Raw genomic sequence first — 20,787 nt, 5'->3', positions numbered from 1 at the left:
TACTTTGAAAGTTTCTTGGTCTTATTGCTCAAAAAATACTTAGAATTACTTTCTGTATGCTTAATTACTTTTGAAAAGTACTAGTGCAGTAAGAGAGAGAGGGAAGTTGTTATTAATCAATGACTTTTTTTTCAAGAATTTCTTCAAGGTTTTGCCAAAATAAACACTGGAGTTCTGGCATATATACATACATATATATGTATATATAGACATATGTATATGTATATATACATATATATATATATATACACACACACACGTTAGACAAAGACTAACCACAAAAGCAAATAAACACTTTGTAAAAATACATTTGCATTTAAAAATACGCTTTAATAGTCTACTTTTAATACAAAACTTGAATACAAATATTGGTTTTTACTGTGTGGTGAAACTCAGGATTACATCATTCCTCACAAGCGTACTTATTCAAACTTAAGTACGAGGTGAGACCGAGGCACCAGAGTCGAACTCGTTTTCTATCTCACGCGTCCTTTAATAAAAAATAATGACATGGAGCGTATGAATGAACTGAGGTAAACATCAACAACATTATCCTTTTTCATTAAGACTCAACTCGTCACGATGGCACAATATTAAGAAACAATGTACCTGAAAGTGTCTCTTTAGCCCGATTTTAGCTCATTTGGTTCTCGCTACTTCACTGCTGTCGTACTGTTTCACAAAAATGACCGACTGGTCAGTACCGGTCGTCTTCTCCGAGTGGTTTCCATGGAAACAAACATACACCGCGTATATGTTCAAGTGCAATTACTGTACTGCTGTGTGTCCTTCTCTAATACTCGGCAGGTATCTACGCAATAAGTAACACTAACAGATACTGGCCACACACACACACACACTTGTGTTCATATGGTGAAGCTCGGCACTGGTTCATACGGAGCCACGTACATGACATGGTAAAAAAAACAATTAAATTGTGCCCACAAAATACTACTTTGTGGCCACAAAGTAGGTATAATGTGCACACGAAATACTAATTAATAATATCATCATCCCTAGACAGTTGGGTAAGCAAATCGAGCACACCTCCTCTAAGGTCAAAGGCAGTCATAGGTTAGTATGTCGTCCAAAATGTGACAAAATGTCATAGGTTAGTATGTCGTCCAAAGGTAGAGGCAGTAGCGTGGCTAAAGCTACGCGATGGACAGAGATAGCGTGATAGAGTTTGATTTTATGCTGGGATTGAGCTACAGAGACATTCTGAAAAGCCTGTCATTGGCATTTTAACAGAACATTGAGAGGCAGTTTTCTTTACCGGCACAGGTACGACAATAACAACACGACACTGCTTGCTTTGCTTACCCAGGTGTCAAGGAATGTTAATATTATTATTATTATTTCCTGCACACATTACACCTACTTTGTGGCCACAAAATAAATATAACGTGCGCACGTTAGACTTATTTCGTGAGCATAATTTATTGAATTTTTTTACCCTGTCATATCCGGGGCTCCGTAGATTCAGGTTCGCAGCCTGACAAATGTTGTAAGACAAGTGCAGAAAGAGGAATGCTTTGTTGATACTGGCTATATTTCATCACCCCAAAGAAATCACTTAATATTATCATTATGTTCAGTAAAAATCGGTCAACGACAAGTTCCAGCTAATTACTCTGTTCAGCCTGTAAGTATTTACAGTATTGCAAGAGCATGAAATAAAATGCGAGCAAGGAGGAACTACGTGGGATGTTTACTTCGGAGCCAGTGTGACGGTTAAATGTCCTGGAGGCCGTCTACACTGCCCCCTACTGTCTGTTAACGGAAAACCAGCCGCGGAAGATCAGGGCCGACAACCCCGGAGTCCTCAGAATCAGGAGGTCGAGCAAAGGCTCGGGTAACCACGGTGAGGATAAAGCGGTAGACGACGGATGGATGTTGACAGGAAACTGTAGGGGGCGCTCCGCTGTAGAGTTCAAGGCTGTGTCGGTTTCTTTTGGTAGATACAGACGAGACTGTAATCTTTCATTCCGCCGAGCCCTAACGACGCACGTGTTCCTAATTCTCACGACGTACAATAACAACAATGCATAGTAGTAAAGAATTTACTACAATCAGGAAATATAAGTTAGAGTAGTTAAAGAATTTCTTATTCGATTACATGAACGCGTACAAAAACACATGGAATGAATACTGTACCTCCGTGTGTTTCCTAATAACTTCAAGTATTGCGTTATCCATTTGGAGCGGGACTTCATGATCTGTACCACAGAGCAGGACAGACTTTGCTCTGGGAAAGTCGCGAGTAAAACAGTTCACTAATAATAAACCCAGCACAGTGCGAGCGAGTCCGACGGGTCTACCGGACGAGCCGCGCTCAGGCCGGTTTCTCCTCCGCCTCGCGCTCCTCTTCCTCCCGGTCGTCCTTGACGATGCCCTCGTCGATGCTCTCCAGCCTCAGCCTCTGACCGTCCAAGTATCTGGGTCTCGTGGACGCCCTCGTCAGGAACAGTGTCCCCGGCAGAGCCACGTCCTCCCCGAAAAGGGAGAGTTTGGCGTCTTTCTCTATCGCCTTCGCCAGGCCGGCGGCGAAAATGTCTAAAGATTTGTGAACCTCTGCGTGGACTTGGACTGAGGATGTGTTTTCAGCTGAGGAGAGAAGACAAAAAGAAAGATGCAGACGCTGAATGACTTTGACCTGCGGGGGGAGGGGCGGGAGGAACTGAGGAAATGACAGGAAGAATCCGGGAGGAGGGAGGAATGAGGATGAGAATGAAGGGAAACTGAACTGTTTTTTCTATCAGAAGAATGAGGACAACCTCATTGCTCATTTTTACCCCGTTGAAAGTGAGGGTAAAAATCATCCACACGGAACGGGTATGTTGGGAAGCCTAAAGGAGTCCCAGAGTGGACAAACCCTTGCGTTTCTACGCAACATGGGAAAGAGGCTCACATCTCTTGCTCTTCTTCTTGTATTTGGAGTTTGTACCCAGCATGCAAGCTCCACGTTGTCGTCTTCTGTGGCTGCGTTACAGCGCCACATACGGGACTGTTTTTGGTTTTGTTTTTGGGAGCAGGGTTGCGTGGAGGAAGACATTTCTTGAAACAACGCCACGTTTACGGAAGACTACTTAAAAAAGAACAAAGAATAAGACCGTACAGGGAAAGTTCTGCTACGTCCTAAAAAAAATGGGACACTTGTTGAAGACGGTAACTTCATCAGGAGTTTTATACAAGCGGGAGCAACGGGTTTTTCATATTGTTTGTAAAAAAAACAAAACAAACTGCCATCGGTAGCTGCCGTTGTGTCGTCAATGTCTGGAAATGATAGTGTGGACTAGTTTTGTTGTGGTTAACGCTCATTTAACGGTGGTAACATTAGTGTCTTTGGATTCTGTTAACATGGGAAACACCTCATAACCCTCAGATTCTAATGTGCTCTTGGAAAATCTAATTGTGTGGTGAACCCTCTGTGTGTGTACAAAGTGAACTTCCCTCCTCCTCCACTTTTGTGGAGCGGGACGGGAAATGACAGATACCTTTGGAATGCTCCACCTGGTCTTCAAAGGTGACCGAGCTCCTCCTCTTCGTGGACGGATTCCCGTGCTGCTGTGCGTGGGAGGAGCCGTCGGTGGAGAAGTTATCCAGCAGCATCACGTCTGTGCCTGTGGGGGTGGGGGTGGAATCATCATCATCTAACATTTATTTGTGTAACACAAGACATTACTTGTTATAATAACAATATCCTGACATTAAAATGCGGATTGTGAAACGTGAATATGAGGCTGAATGTTACACAGCTGAACAGGGCTTTCAAGAATAATCCATACAACTTTATCTTCGTAGGTTTAATGACTGTTTCTGATGCTCAGGTCTCTCACAATGTAAAGGCACACAGGAAACACAGTAACAGAAATAAACACAAAACTAAAACAAGGTTTTAACTTAAAATAGCACCAATTTCACAGCATCAAGTGACATGTACGTGAAATTATACACCAGTGTGCAGTAGAGCATTGCCCTATACATTAATGTCCTATATTTAAAGCATCACATCAGTGACGTAATTTAAAAGCCAATTTGGAGGAATCCTTGAGACACGCATCACACGGACCAGTGACTCTCAATCCTGGTCCTCGGGGAGCCACTGAGGACCAGGATCGAGTCTGAGGTTCACGTCTGTCACACTCGGTTTCCCGTCTCCTCTTCACTGTCTCGGTTTAAATAACAACAGACAAACAGCAACACTTACACGAGTCCTGGGTGAAACTGAAGCCAGTGTCTCCTGTGCTGCTCCCAGGAGCCAACAGATGTCCTCCTCCTGCCAGCATGGCAGTCAGGTGAGGGGACATGCCCAAGTCTGCAGCAACACAAGAACATCCAGGTCAAACAACAATCGCACAAACTCAACAAAAAATAAAGACTTACGATTACTTATACTGTTATTTATAAGTGATTTATTATCCTACCTGTTTAATATTTCTAATTATTATTATTTATTTATTTATTTATTTATTTAAATTTAACTATATTTAACCAGGTAAAAAAACAAACATTGAGATCAAGACCTCTTTCACAAGGGTGACCTGGTCAAGAAGCAGCAGCAGCACACGTCATAGTTAATAAAACTTTGAAATACAAAAGTGCAGGTGTTATGGTTGCAGTAACAATTTAATAATAATAATTGGCCATTTATTACTTAATAAATCTTAGTTTTAACTTAGGTTTTCACATTTTTGTTCTCAGAAACTTGATTAACGCTGCTTTAACGCTTTTTAATATACAAAGGTTTATTTGACAGTTAAGCTGTTTGATGAGCCGCTGAACCATGTATATTGATATTTAGTTCATATTGATTTTTTATTTTAAATAATTATATATATATATATACATACATACATATACACATATATGTATATATATATATACACATATACACACACATATATATATATACACACATATATGAATATATATATGTGTGTATATATATACATATATATGTATATATATATACATATATATGTATATATATATACACACGTGTATATATATATATATATATACATACACACATATATATATATGTATATATATACACATATATACACGTATATATATATATATATACACACACACACACATATATACGAGAGCGCTGCAGTGCAGACAAAAAAGGCAGATTGGAGAAACAGAGCACATGTGCGACTCTATAAATGGTTATTAATGTTGCACAATTGTGTGTATCATTTGTTATAAATTAACTGTTAAATGCAGATATATATCAGTAATATTATACATCAGAAAAAAAGAAAAGCAGAACAACATCATACCTCAGTCACCTGCTGCCTCAATTTTTGGCATCAATAATAGAAAAAAAATAATCATATCAGTCCGCCCACGTATTAATATTACTGTTAAATACTAATGTTCTTGTTTGCTGATCTTTATTTGAGTTTCAGTTATTCGTCACTTCACTGATTAATCATAGATACTTTTGCTTCTAAGGTAAATTCTTCTGCTTTTTTGGACCTTTTGTCAAATCAGAATACAACATCATGTGGCGCTTTAAGAAGTCAAAGCACACACAGTTATGCCACCACTACTAAAAGAATTCTAAATAATAACACTCCCACCTGTGATTCTGTTGGAGATGCTGAAGAGCCGGGACGTCCTGTGCCGCGTCGCAAACGACTCTCTGTAGTAGCGGTCGCCAAAGCACATCCCCAGCAGCTCCTTCCTCACCGTCTTGTTCCACAGGCCGTAGATGAGCGGGTGGCACGCGGCGCTGCAGAAGGACAGCCACGCCACCAGAGTCTCCAGCCCCTGAGAGACGCTGCCCTGTCCCCACAGAGCCTCGCTGCACACCACGCAAACGTACGGCCCCCACGTCACCAGGAAGGTGCCGATCACCACCAAGATGGTGACGAAGGCCTTGCACTGGCTGCCCGCGTACACGAGACTCCGCCGGCTTCCGTTAGACGACGTGGACGTGCTCGAGTTCTTGCGTCCGTTTTTCTGAGCTCCGTTGGAGTCTTCGTGAGCGACGACGACGGTGCCACAGTGGACTTTGCGGGCTTTCATGCGGGCCACGCGGAAAATGACACCGTAACAGGCCAGCATGACCAACAGGGGCGGGAGGATGCACCACGTGACCCAGAAGGCCGTGTAGCTGGGCTCCCTGTGCCAGGACGCCACACAGGTCCACTTGAAGCAGTCGAACTCGAAGGAGGACCAGCCGAACAGAGGAGGCAGACAGCCCACCAGAGAGTGAAGCCACACGTACGCGATCACCACCACCGCCCGGTTTCCTGTGATCTTCATGGGGTAGATCATCGGGTAGAGCACTGCGTAGTACCTGTCGCAAAACAAAAACAAGGAATAATGATGGACAGTGAAGAGATTTGAACGTGAAATACAGAAATTCATGGCTGTACTTTTCCTGCCTACAGTACTGTAAGGGGATTTCTGAAAAGCCAGAAACTGAGGAGTTCGGTAGGAGAACAAAACCCACACTGTTAACTATAATTCCCAAAGGTGCTCGGGGTAATTAGGACATTAGGACAGTGAGGGTACGTAGCAGAGAAACTTTACAGTGAGGCTTAGTAACTACATTTTACAATCCTCTGTGCTCCCTGACAACAACAATTACTGATAAATAAATATATCATTTCAATAAAATTGAACCTTTATTAGACCTTTGTGCACTGTTAGGTTAGGTATGATCCCGTACGATATATTGATTAATAATACATAGATAGATCCTTTATTGATCTCCAAAACAGGGACTAGGGCTGCAACAATTACATAATCGATTAATCATCAACCACTTCTTTATTCTTATTAATAATAATAATAATAATAATAATAATAATAATAAAATAACAAGTTTTCAGATTTTTCACCTTCTCAAATGTGAATATTTTCTTGCTTCTTTGTTCAAAATAACAAAGAAAAACAAGACATTCGAGAACATCATCTACAGCATTCAAATAAATGGCTTGTTACTAGGCTTTTATAGAGCTGACTATTTGAATCGGGTGGGTTGGAGCAGAGAAACATCTAAAACATGCGTGAGGATTGGGATAGAGAAACACTGATTTACAGGTTCTAAAAACACTGATCAATTTCTGACACATAATGGACCAAGCGATCGACCAAATCGATTAATCAAGAAAATGATCAATAGTTGCCATCATAACTGGGATGTTTTTGATTTTTGTTTGGAGGCTACTCCATAAATAACAAGATACAATATAGACAAGTGAAGTTGTTTTGTTTAAACTCTCAACTCAAATTCGTTCTTCAGAGAAAGCGCATGCAAGCGCATACATGATTCATTTGACTGGTATGTTGAACAGAGACGAGCTCTGCCTCCTCTAATTTGTCACAAATTACACGGTCAAATATGTTACACTGCATTTACATTTCATCACTAAAAAGTGCTCTAAAGCGTGATGTACTATACGACTAGTAAGTTCAGAATCAGCCACGGTGCAGCGCGGTGTATAGAAACCAGTGGAAGCTCAGCTTCAATTGATCTCTATGAGAAAGCACAGAATAGTTTTGTTGTTTGTTTTTTTTACTGTGGTGAACGAGACAGTGATTGAATAAAGTAGCTTTCCTTGCTTCAAAGGCCAGCAACCACCACTGATAGCTCCATAATATGACTGGAGCTTAACTGATTATCCGTGTACTGGATAAAATTGAATTGTAAGTAGACGTTTCTATATAACTTAACCGTGTAAGTCTGACTCATGCTTGTCACTTGAGCTGGGGAAAAACACCACGACTTACAAATGCTTACAAAATTAGCTAATCTTATTTACAAAGATGCCTGAAAACAGGAACCACAGAAAAACTCTGAGACACAGAGCAAAGGGTTGATTTAAAAATAAATGTATACATATGTATATATATATATATATATATATATATATATATATATACACATATACATATACATATATACACATATATATATATATATATATATGTATGTATATATATATACATACATATATATATACACATATATACATATATATGTATATATATATATATATATGTTATACATATATATATATATATACATACATATATATATATATATATATACATACATATATATATATATATATATACATACATATATATGTATATATATATATATATATATACTTTTCTCGATTAATCGATGAGTTGTTTGGTCCAGAAAATGTTGATCTATGTTTCCCAAACATTGAAATGATTTGACCAAAATGATAGCCTTTTGTTGATTTCAGTTTAATTATTGAAAAAAAAAACACTACAGCCCTAGTACAAATATATGTGCACAACATATTTGATTGAATATTGATCTAAATATTGTTATCTTTTCTGAATGATGCAAAACAGTGATTACTACGGTGCCAGTGAGTGTAAATCAAGATTAAACACTGACCTGTCGATGGCGATAGCTCCGAGTGTGAGCACGCTCGCAGAGCTGATGAGCAGGTAGAGCAGGGCGGTGAAGTTGCACCACACCACGCCAAAAACCCACTCCCTCTTGGCGGAGCTCACGGCCACAAAGGGCAGCACCAGCGTGGACAGCAGAAGGTTGGACAGCGTGAGACTGAACACAAACTTGTTGCTGGGCGTGAGCAGATAAGGCCTGCGGTAGAGGGTGGCCACGATCAGGAGGTTCCCCAGGCAGGCGAGGAGCGTGATGGTCACGATGGAGACAGACTCCAGCACGGCCAGACCATCGCTGTTCCCCCCCGCTGCCGCCGCCGCTGTGCAGTTTCTACTGGTGTTCATGGTGAGAGACTGGGCCACTGGACAGGTGAAGGAATGGTGGGACACTGTTGAGGAACAAAAACACAACAAACCTTGATTAAAAAAATCTTCTGTTAACCTACCATGTCAGTTTGTTTACACTCTTTCAGCTCCTCTAAAATCATTTAATCTGCTGGTTATTTCTTCAGTAAGTTATTTAGATTACATAACTTGAGCTGCAGAATTTACATTGGATTGTATGAGATCTTACATTTTGACTTTGATTTTGACCATTAGTGGACTGATACTGACCAATACCGATTCCCATCCCTAGCTTCCTCTGGTGGTACCAAAATGTTAACATTTAAACATATTAAAGAAATCTATTTATCATAACATATATTTAGATGTCCAAAACATGTTTAAAGTAATTTAGTTTTCTTTTGGAGTTAAGTAGGGCACAAGTTTAAACAAAATCCATTAAATCTTCTATTAACCTGCCACGTCAGTTTGTTTACACACTTTCAGCTCCTAAAAAAGCATTTAATCTGCTGGTTATTTCTGCAGTAATATATCTAGATGGCATAAATTGCAGCCACAGCCATACAAACGTTAAATAATGACAGAATAGAAGCTAAAAAAGTGAAAGTATAGTGAGAAGGATTACAAGTTGGACTGCAACTAACTTTTATTTTCAATGTCAGAGCCTCAACATAATGATGTTCTCAAATGTCTTCATGTATTGGGGGTTTTTGTGTGTGTGTTGTATAAAGCAAAGAAAACAGACAATACTCACATTTAAGAAGCTGAAAAATCTAAAAACTTTAAAAATTGGTTGGTTTGTCTTGTTAAATCACATTTCAACACAAATTGTTGGTAGTCTGCCTTATATGCTTTATTTCATATTCCAACCACACTGGGGACAACATACAGTATGTACATTAGCTAAAAAATACTAAAATAGAACTAAATAAATAATGAAAAAAAATAGTATTTATGTTATGAAATGTATATATGCTTGAAAGACACAAATGCAGAGACACATGTTGACTTCAGCAAGTACTGTATAAAATACATGGAACAAATAAAAGTATTTTTGTCCAACAAACGACAAACAAATCAGTTTATTTTCAATTTGATTTAAAAAAACACTGTTTTTGTTGGGTTTGTTTTGCTTCAAAATCAAATGATCTAATCTATAATAGTATGTCGTTTCAACTATGCTGATAAATTCTTGTCAGCAGGATATTATTAACTGTGATTAAAGCCACCACAATCCTTCAGTTTAACACAGGATATGAGACATTTTGACATCGTTATATAATATGAAATTGTGTAGCCTGGAGCTACAGAGTTTTATATTTTAAAATAATAGCTTTATTTTCGCAACATCTATGATCACAAGTCATATGTTAACCCTTAGGAAGTGTATAGTTCTTTAAATTAGGGTACACTCACATTGTTGGTTTGATTTTTGATTGATTTGCTGTACTTTTATACTGACTTACTTACTTATGTTTACTGTTTACTTTTCTTTTTGCTGTTTTTAATTGTATTTAAAGCACATTGGGTAGATGTGGGTTGTTTTAAATGTGATTATATAAATGAACAAAAAAAAGTCGTTTTAAAAACGCGTTTTTAAAAAACATGCTAGTCTCTTCAGTGAACATGTTTAATTACGGCATTTGCACGGTTTAAGTTTCTATGAGTGAAACAACCATGTGGAAAAGTTGAACACTAAAACACAATGTTTGACAACATTTAGCGTTCTGTAAAGTACATTTCCAATACTTAAATTAACTTTAAAACGTGTGAGGAGTAGTCTATACAGCTCGTTAGCATTGAGACTAGCTACCGTTAGTTAGCCTGGGTTAGCTCAAACTTTCTCCCTATTGTCCCGCTCTGAAACACGGTCACTTTATCCCCCTTTACCTGCTCTGATTCGGCTCCGTGGCTCCACATTTGATCCCGTGCGGCGACAAAAAAACGTCCATCTTGTTCGTTTTAATCCCCACTCTTATCCGATAACTGAGGTCCGAGCCCCAGGGAGAAAGAAGACGCTGGACGCGGTGGAGTTTGCGGAGTTTACGGGGAGACTTCAGACTGGAGCTAAAGGATCAATTCAGCTGCGGGTGCGATGCATGGGTTGCCAGGTCTACGTGACGAAAAACCGGCCCCAATGTTTACACACAAACACTATTACAATACTGTGTGAACTATAAACACGAGATGAACAAAGTGAAACATCACATTTCAAGTAAACACAGTTTATAGTATATCTATATATCTATTTAAAATATAACATTGCTGTCAAACCCACGGGGGTTTATCAGAGCATGATGATTACGCATGATATTAATGCACAAGGAATATCGAACCACATATTTGCCCAAATGATGCATAATGTCTGTGTCTGCATCTGTGAGTCTGTATAAAAATCATTACAATTGCTGTGGACCAAAATAAACCATTTAATTCCCCAAAAGTAGACTTATTCCGTGTTTTAAAAAAACATATCTGGCAACCCTGTCCTCCTCCTCCTCCTCCTCTCTAACAGCAGCAGACTGTGGGTGGTCGCCGGGCACAACTGTCTTGTTTTCACGGCCTCATTGAGACATTATTAATGTATTTAGGGTTTGCATTATCGTATTGCAGTGTTTTTGTTGTTCAAAATCACCATGACAACACATGTAAACACGGACCGTGAACGCATCGCGGCTTCGCTATTTATTCGTGTGTGTGTGTGTGTAACATATGTGTTCGTGTTTATTTCTGTGACAAAAAGCAATTTGTGTTTGTGTTTCTTCTGGACCACACACGTGGATCAAAGCTCCACACACACACAACTCGTCATCTTCCCCTTAAACCAATGAGAACCATCTGAGGTAGTATCGACCGTGACCGCGTGGTGGCGCAGCCTGACTCCACAAGTTCACCATCATTTATTTATGTGTGGGGTTAATTTAATTAATTTACATCAGTGGGGTTCTAATCTGGTCAAAAATACATGTTTAAAATTATAACAAAACATTATATCACAATAAAGACATACATATATATACATATACATATACATATATATATACACATATATACATACATACATACATACATGTATATATACACATACATATATATACATATACATATATACATATGATCTACAATGAGTGACATCTCTCATACATTCAACATTCATACTTAAAACATGTGAAGGAGGACACATTTGTTTTATTATACAATTTTAGTATACATTTGTTTTTAAGATATCTACAGCACCCGTGCTTAAAAGCACATTTAAAGCCAAGACGCGTAAACACTAAACGTTTGTATCGTAAACACAAAAACATCAGGGAGGATAGGGGTGTGGGGTACAGCATTCTGTTGTTGTTGACAACACTCAACCCATTTTCTCTTCAAATCTAGAATCTTTACCACATATTTGTCGCTTTATCTCGCCATTAGACAGCCATTTCCAACAGGAAACTGAAGTTTGTCCATTTGTAAACTCACTCACTCACCACAGTCCATAGAGAAAATCAGCAATTTTCACATCACAGCACACAGGAGTTGTTGATCCACCTGGGCCACTATGAGTCAGTTCAAATGTGTGATTCTGAGACTTCTGCGTTTAAAATCCCTTGTTTGGATTTACTTACGTGACAAAAACTTACCAAACGAGGCAGCAGTGGACAAGCAGCTCCCATGTCCTGAGGGCTAAAAACGCCTGATTTTCTCTATGGACTTTGGTGTGTATGTGTGTGTGTGTGTGTTGGGGGGGTTTATAAGATGGTGGCTGCGTGTAAACCTTTCATGAAGTTTTAAATGAAAGGTTAAAACTTCAGCATGGGGGTCTGTGGAGTGTAGTCGGTCAGAAGAGAAACCACCAGACCCTGAAAGAGAGAAGAACCATGTTCATTGATATGCAGCACATGATGGAGTAGTCAGTAAAACAATTATACTTTTCCATCTCACCATGATTGTCCATTTCCTATTCTCAGCCTCGGGGAAGACGAGGGAGCGCGAGGAGTAGAACACCTCGTCGTCCACCTCCTCCATTTTACGGGGCAGGCAGTGCAAGAAGGTCCAGTCTGGTTTGCATACACTTCCTGTCTAAAATTGAAATACAAAAGTTCTGCATGGAAATGTAACACAGGGGGTAAATAAACCAGTGTACAATCAATGTAAATGAATACCTTCATTGTGATCTGGTAACCTTCAAAGTCTTTGAGCCTCTTCTTCTTCTCCTCCTCCTGTCCCATGCTGACCCAGGTGTCGGTGACCAAAACATTGCTGCCGTGGGCGGCCTCCATGGGGTCGGAGGTCAGAAGGAGCTGGGTCCCATGCTTAGACAAATAATCAAACATTTAAACACACTCCATACGACACACACACACGACCACAATGTGACACCTGCGAGAGGAGCTCACCTCTTTGGAGAGTTTCTGTGCTTCCTGAATGACACTCTGCACCGGCTCGTACCCCTGTTAGCGACGGTACAGCTTTAGCTTTAGTTCCTCAAGAGTCATTACAACGTAGGACCACAAACGCAACACTCTTAAAGAAAATAATTGGTGTTATAGGAAGTGGGGAACCTTCGGTGTCGCGATCCTGAGGTGAACGCCCAGTTTGGCAGCAGTCATCATGAACGAGTGCAGGACGTTGTTGCCGTCTCCAATCCAGCTCACCGTTAATCCCCGGAGGGACCCATAATGCTCCTGCGGAGAAATAACTGAAATAACCTACTCCTAAAGGGTGGGGGCTGTCGATTGGTCAACAGCGGATGCCCTTCCTGACGCAACCTTCCCCTATATCTAGGCTTGGCACCGGCACAAGGAGTCCACACCAGATGTGGGCCCCCTGTGGCTTAGGTCATTTTAGAGAGTGCAAATAACAATGAGCAACGGGGATTGGGTACCTCACTCAAGGGTACCCCAGCCCTTGACCTGGCAGGGACTCGAAACGGCAAACCCTACTTTTAAAAGCCAATTCTCTTTCTGATTGGCTATGGGCAGGTAGCTAGAGTGTACCAGCTGAACAGAACTCCACCAAGTGGTAGAAACAAGGCTTACAGTATGTGGACACCATGTTGTTGTTTGTTTCAGTCTCCTGAGTTAAAATATTTCAACTCGAGATCAGACTCAGAGAGTATCGGTGGGACAGAAAGTGAGCAAGGAAGTTGTCCTAACTGGTAACCTCTGAAAGTGTTTGCCTCATTTTATTCAAGAACTTTACTATGAATGCAGTTAGCTTAGCATAAACCGAAGCAACCGAAACAAAGAGTGTATTTGGGGTGAACGCGCCTCCATGCAGATCTTTGACTTAAGTTAAAATATTTCAATTTGTGCAAATGAAGCAAATTAATTGCATCTATATTAACGTTGACAAAACATTTGTGCGTGAACGCACTACTGTCATTTACTGGGTAAAAGAGCTGAGATACCTGTAAAGTGAGGAAGTCAGCCAGAATCTGGATGGGGTGGTAGAGGTCAGAGAGGCCGTTGATGATGGGGATGGAAGCCGCTTCATCCAGGTCCTCCAGCGTGGAGTGACTGTACACTCGAGCCAAGACAATGTCACAGAATCCTGACAGAACCCTGAGGAGAAACGATACTGGGGCAAAATACACTATATACTCATTTGTAGTATACACTATATGGACAAAAGTATTGAGGAAGACCCTTTTGTGTCCCTTTGAGTTTGGTGTGGAAGAACTTGACTGGCCCGCACAGAGCCCTGACCCTCAACCCCACTCACCTGGCTGTGTCACTGCAGCTCTCATTCACTCCCAGGTGAATGTCCTGAGAGGTGAGGAAACAGGGGTGTCCACCCAGCAAAGAGAACCCTGCAATAACAATATTAATGCAACCTTTTTTGAACTGTGATAGATTAGTGTATATCCTGCAGGATAGTTGTGTGTGTGTGTGTGTGTGTGTGTGTGTGTGTGTGTGTGTGTGTGTGTGGGTGCTTTGTTGCTTTTGTTCCTGAACATCAGCACTTCTTTTGTGTCCACGTTAACAATGATTTTGATGAATGGTACAACGTGAGGACGCATTTGTAAAGCAGAACACTTTACAACTTTTTGTTTCACACAAAGTTTAAAGACAGAGTCAGAGACACTTCGGTCCTGATTCTGGACACAATTCTACCCTCTAATAAAAAGACTTCCTCTAATTGTTCTCACTTTCTGTGGTTTATAAGTTTTTTGGTCCTCACATTCATATCAATACACACACAGACACACACACACACACACACACTCTCTCGCTCACACACAGACAGACACACACCTGTCTCTGTGGACATTCTTGTTCGGGTGCTCCTCTTCTCAAATATCATTGCAATCGACTTTCCTTGCAGGAGAGGAAGATACTGAAATAGAAATGATAGTTTGGTGGTTTTTCTACGGTGGCCCTGGAGGGCCAAACACAACAAAATTAAGCACTTTTTTGTTTATGTGCTTTTATAATTGTTTTGTGTTTAATGATATGTTTTAATCTTTTAGCGTTTTCTTAATGTTGTAGTGTTTTCTTCTTAATGTGTAGTTTCTTCTTAATGTTGTAGGGTTTTCTTCATAATGTGTAGTGTTTTCTTCATAATGTGTAGTGTTTTCTTCTCAATGTGTAGTGTTTTTTTCATAATGTGTAGTGTTTTCTTCTCAATGTGTAGTGTTTTCTTCTCAATGTGTAGTGTTTTCTTCATAATGTGTAGTGTTTTCTTCATAATGTGTAGTGTTTTCTTCTCAATGTGTAGTGTTTTCTTCATAATGTGTAGTGTTTTTCTTCTCAATGTGTAGTGTTTTTCTTCATAATGAAGTGTTTTCTTCATAATGTGTAGTGTTTCTTCATAATGTGAAGTGTTTTCTTCATAATGTGTAGTGTTTTTCTTCATAATGTGTAGTGTTTTCTTCATAATGTGTAGTGTCAGTGTAGTGTTTTCTTCATAATGTGTAGTGTTTTCTTAAGTGTTTTCTTGTGTAGTGTTTTTCTTTCTTGTAGTGTTTTCTTCAGTGTTTTTTCTCTCAATGTGTAGTGTTTTCTTCATAATGTGTAGTGTTTTCTTCATAATGTGAAGTGTTTTCTTCATAATGTGTAGTGTTTTCTTCTCAATGTGTAGTGTTTTTCTTCTGTGTAGTGTTTTGCTTCTCAATGTGTAGTGTTTTCTTCATAATGTGTAGTGTTTTGTTCTCAATGTGTAGTTTTCTTCATAATGTGTAGTGTTTTCTTCTCAATGTGTAGTGTCTTCTTAACATTTTAGCGTTTCGTAATGTTTTAATGTTTTCTTCTTAACATTTTAGCATTTTGTAATGTTTTAGTGTTTTCTTCTTAATGTTTTAGCGTTTTTTTAATGTTGTGTTTTCAAAAATGTTGTAGTGTTTGTCACTCCAGGGCCACCGTATTTTTCAGTGTCGTTACACAACATTGCATGAGCACAGATTAAACTATAACACACACAGGTGATGACACTACAGAAGAAAAACTGTAGAAAACCTGCTGTTGGTGCTTGATGCGGTGTTTGAGGTCTCCTGAAACCCACAACAGTCTCTGGATTTCATCTGAGCTGAAATCCTTCAGTGTGAGGAAACTGCGACCCTTTAAATTCACCGCAGCGCAGGAGGAGCTGCACACAACACAACAAACCATAATCCAAACACACAATAATCCAGACCCACAAACGCCACTGAATTATTGTCATGTGTGCGCAGTCTCTTACCTGAAACTTCGTGAAGAAAGTTTGAGTAAAGTTTTCAAACTGTTAACTGACACAAGTTTAACAAACATCGCAGCTGCGTTCATACAAAATCCAAACAGAATCGCAACCTCGTGTCAGTGTTTCGTCAGATTAAACTGTGGAGTTTTGACGATCCTGCTGCTGACCACGTGCACCAGGAGCGACAAGCCAATCAGCAACGAGGCTGCTGCCTACGTCACCACAGGACTGCGGAGGAAAGGGGGCGGGGTATTAAACTTTATGCACGTCAGTTTTTTTAATCAAAATTGACATAATATTATCTCTAAAACATAATATTAAAAATAATGTTGTTTTTGATTTAGTTTAATTTATTTAAGTTACAAAGATCTAGGTATTCATATCTACAATATGCTTTAAATATGTACTTATTCATTCATATAACATATTTAAAAGATAGATTGATGGATGAGTGGTTATATGTATATTGATATACATTGATTATTGTTTCGCAAACTCAAATATTAGCTTCTTTGTTTTTAAATGAACCTAATTAATAAAAACATCAATTATGTAAAAAGCCCCAAGCACAATTATAAATTGAACTTAACTTTCACCATCAATTTTACACTTTAATCCTATTTATCATAGGAAATTATAGTTATGTGTTACTGGAAATAGGATTTAGTTAGTTAGTTTTAATTTCTCTGTCGTAAAGAGGTAATTCTTCTTCCAGTACAAGATACACAAACAGGAAATAAACAAATATAGCAAAAAAAAAAGGTAAAATACAAAAAAGATATTAATAAATGACATAATAAGGAGTCTTCATTTTATATAACATTTATATTAAAAATAAAAAGCTTCCTCCAGGACAAAATAAGTGAAATGTTGGTTAGGGTTAGTAAGTAAACAGTTAACTAAACAGTTAATAATCAATATATCAAGGCCATGTTGTCCCTCATGATTTCCCTCTTTATATATGATTGTGAACCAGATATTTAACTGTACCATGTGTTAGTTAAATGTCTTTAAATGTACTTGAGTTGAGTTTTGCACAAAATCTGCCACCAACTTCAGATAATGGTAATCCTAGTTTGAAGCCAGCAGGGGGCAGTGTTGCACAGAATGTGGCTCTGCTCAGGTGCCACTTTGCTCACTCCATAGATATGAATGAAAACATTGGCGGATAAAGAGTCTGGACAAAATATGGAAGTAAATAAAGATTATTAAGTGGCTTTAAAATGTAAAGCAGTGCATGAGATGAAAAACAAATGTATTAAATAAACTAGCGAAAGTGCTCAGAGAACATAAATCTCCACCAAGGCTGCTCAGTTTAACAACACACTCCTTGCGCAAGGTTTAACATTTATCTTAAATAATCCTGAGGCTAATGTTACTTGTGGGATTCCATACAGACAACCAGTTCCTCACCAGTGCTGCTAAAAGTTTAATGTATGGTGGCCTTGGAGGGCCAAACACAACAACATTAACAAAAAACTAAAACACAGAAAAAAACCAAAACACTAAAACATTAGAAAACATTAGAAACTATATGAAACATTGTGTTTTCTTAAATGTTGTAGTGTTTGGCACTCCAGCGCCACGGTATTAAAGTTCAAAACAAAGTGTTTAAACACGTTTAAAGACGAGTGAAATGTACACACTCTTTATGATGCACACCATGATCGTGTGCATTAGATCTTCTGCATATATTTAAAAAGAATCGAAAGAAACCTTTTACACAGTCTCCTGTCTTTCAGGAAAGCTCTGTGGAAATGTTCAGGGAACTGTTTCAGAGCCTCCCACGTTTCAATTCTGGCTTCCTCAACTCCTCCTGGCAAATGTCCTGAAATATCTCAAACCCCAAAACACCGGAGAAGAACTTTATCACGCCTCCCTCGTCTCTGAACGTCCTATTACATAACACCAAGGCCATCTCTGTCCTAATCCTCTGTCCTAGTCCACTAAACCACTAAGCCTATATGTTCTCAACCATCAAAGAAGCTTCAGGAGAACTCTTCCAGAGCCGCCTCCTCTACGTCCTAATCCACAGACCTTTCATCTAATCTGCTGTTACTAACCCTAACATTATAGTCTCCTCAGAGAAGATATTCTTTTATGACCTAAAGAACCACAAAGCTCCATCAGATGTCCTCACTCATGTTCCCGACCAGAGGAGGAGAATCTTCTCAGACCACAAACACGTTGACAGGATTAAAGTTACTACGTTAACAGGTTTAGAGAGTATCTGTGGAGCTGAGCCGAGGTTTATCCTGGAGATCCGTCTGGAACCTCACAAAGAGAAAGTACAGAAAAAACATAAGTCATTGCTTACAGCAGCTTTATTGACTCTCGTCTAATCTTTCAGAGAGGCAGAAAGTGCTTTGGAGACAAATGATCACAGGAGACGAGGAGGAGAAACGAGTCAACTGTGAAAGAAGTCGTTTGTCTAAAGCTATTTCTGCCGTGATTTGAGGAATACAAAGCGTTTACTGACGTAAATGCATAGTTATTTTCCACCGTAGGCTTGTTGGTTGTGTTCTGGATTATGAGCACTCCAGGGCAGCAACACTGAACACTCCGCTGACTTTTCCAGGAAATGTGCATAGCTCAGCATACATTGTGTGTGTATGTGTTTTTTAGTCTCCTCTCAGTTTTTCACATTTATTTGCTTTCTCCAAGAACGTCTCCAGTGAATCTCCTAAAACCAGATTGATTCTGCTAATTACACCAACGTGTTGCCAGTCACACACACACACACACACACACACAGCTTTGGAAATGTTGGCAGGAACTTCTCAGCCACATCTCATCAGTGTTTCCACTGCCAGGGATGAAGCAAGCTGTGAAGGAGACTCTTGCATCGTAGTGTGTCACAGTGTAACATGTGGTGCTCGCTAACCCATTCATGACCAGGCTGTGGTGTTAAAGCTGCAGTGTGCAACTTCTTGAATGCCCGATACAAGTTCAAACAAAGTGGACCAGGCTCATCAGCCCCGGGAATCAAACCCACAACCTTCAAATTGAACTCTACCACTGAGCTACCATCACTATCTCTGTCAGTATGTTTACATGCACAGTTTAATCAAGCTAAGGCCACCATAGTCAGACTAAGACAGGCAATCGGACAACTTGCCGAGTACTTTTACAATAAAAGTAAAGTTTTAAAGCAAGATGTAAAGGTAGCCGTGTTCTACTTTGTATATCATCAGTATCAGTGTTTTTATTCAGACACATACATTTTTAAAGATTACAAACTATAAACGTGACAAGATTTGTGCTTCATATTAAAAAACACTTTCAGCCATTTAAAAACAACATAGAGATAGAATTGTAAGAAATCAATAGAAAGCATGAATAAATTAGTTAAATAGAAAAACAAGATTTTCGGTCACAGGATTTGTTTAATTGAAATTTTCTTTCCAGGTTGATGTTCATGCTTTCAAATTTGTCATATATGTAAAAACAAAACTACTACTTCCAAATGACTGGCTGAACAAAACCCTGTATTAATCAGCAAATTGTCATTTTTAATCGAAAATGAAAAGTACAGAACCTTTCAACCGTTTGCTCAAACGTGTGACAAAGAATCAAGAATACAGCAAAGAAGAGTTACTGTAGTAAAGATCATTAAGTTATTGAACATTTAAATCCCCGACAGTATCTAGAACATCTGCTGTGACTGATTAAATAACACCTCGCTGACCCCCACGTTATCTTCATCATCTGTTTGTCACAAGTAAAGAAAGATCTCTCCTCCGTTTCTCCACATCGACGTGGTTTCTCTTCCACCCACTGACACTGATGACAGATTTGTTGACGACTGACTTGCGATGCGTGCCCACCAGGCACATATGTCCAGAGCTATTCTTGGTTTTACTTTTGAAAACAGACCTGTATTTTTTTTTTTCTTCCATATTCACGTTTGAAAGGATAAAACACGACATGTACTTATCCAAAACATACACTGCGAATCGAAAGATCACCAAAAATGTGAGGTGAAATTTGCCATAATTACATGTCGCTGTTCCACATTTGACCGTTTCCTGCCTGGTTTATTTTCAATTTTTCACTAAATCCGCTGTTTTCTCTTTGATTTATTTTCAGGCAGAGAGAAAAAGGGCCGAGCTCTTAGCAGAACGACAAAAGGACCTGAGGAGTTTGCTGAACAGCTCCAGTCCAAAGGGAAAACCGGGATCTGATCTTCTGACAGACTCCAGCTCTTTAAAGAAAGAGACATCTGCTCCAGAAAAACAACCGCACAGTCACATCTGAAGGAAAAGAGAACATTACCAGTCCAATAAAATCACGGAAAAATCACAACAACAAACAAGCTCAAAGGAGTGTGATTCCCTTTTTAAAATCACCAACGAATAACAA

The 20,787-nt window shown here is 39.3% G+C and overlaps 2 protein-coding genes across 2 annotated transcripts; both read right to left on the bottom strand.

The window, feature by feature from the left end:
* Positions 1–309: 309 nt before the first annotated feature.
* LOC122760147 (G-protein coupled receptor 161-like) lies at positions 310–10,824 on the bottom strand. The gene is made up of 6 exons (XM_044015212.1): positions 10,648–10,824; positions 8,402–8,801; positions 5,595–6,316; positions 4,211–4,318; positions 3,498–3,623; positions 310–2,607 (listed from the first exon to the last, which is right to left on the bottom strand). The coding sequence occupies exons 2-6, from the start codon at positions 8,755–8,757 to the stop codon at positions 2,336–2,338; spliced, it is 1,584 nt and encodes a 527-aa protein (XP_043871147.1). The 5' UTR covers positions 8,758–8,801; positions 10,648–10,824; the 3' UTR covers positions 310–2,335.
* A 772-nt stretch (positions 10,825–11,596) lies between these two features.
* On the bottom strand, positions 11,597–16,581 carry otc (ornithine transcarbamylase). Its single transcript, XM_044015211.1, has 10 exons — positions 16,429–16,581; positions 16,206–16,335; positions 15,006–15,087; positions 14,473–14,560; positions 14,159–14,312; positions 13,311–13,433; positions 13,146–13,199; positions 12,912–13,061; positions 12,691–12,828; positions 11,597–12,608 (listed from the first exon to the last, which is right to left on the bottom strand). Exons 1-10 carry the CDS (start codon positions 16,509–16,511, stop codon positions 12,549–12,551), a joined length of 1,062 nt encoding a protein of 353 aa, XP_043871146.1. The 5' UTR covers positions 16,512–16,581; the 3' UTR covers positions 11,597–12,548.
* Between the last annotated feature and the right edge of the window lie 4,206 nt (positions 16,582–20,787).

The sequence above is a fragment of the Solea senegalensis genome, unplaced genomic scaffold, assembly GCF_019176455.1.
Source record: "Solea senegalensis isolate Sse05_10M unplaced genomic scaffold, IFAPA_SoseM_1 scf7180000013074, whole genome shotgun sequence".
NCBI lineage: Eukaryota > Metazoa > Chordata > Actinopteri > Pleuronectiformes > Soleidae > Solea > Solea senegalensis.
Note: the sequence above shows the minus strand (reverse complement) of the source record. Positions and strands in the feature narration are given on the sequence as shown.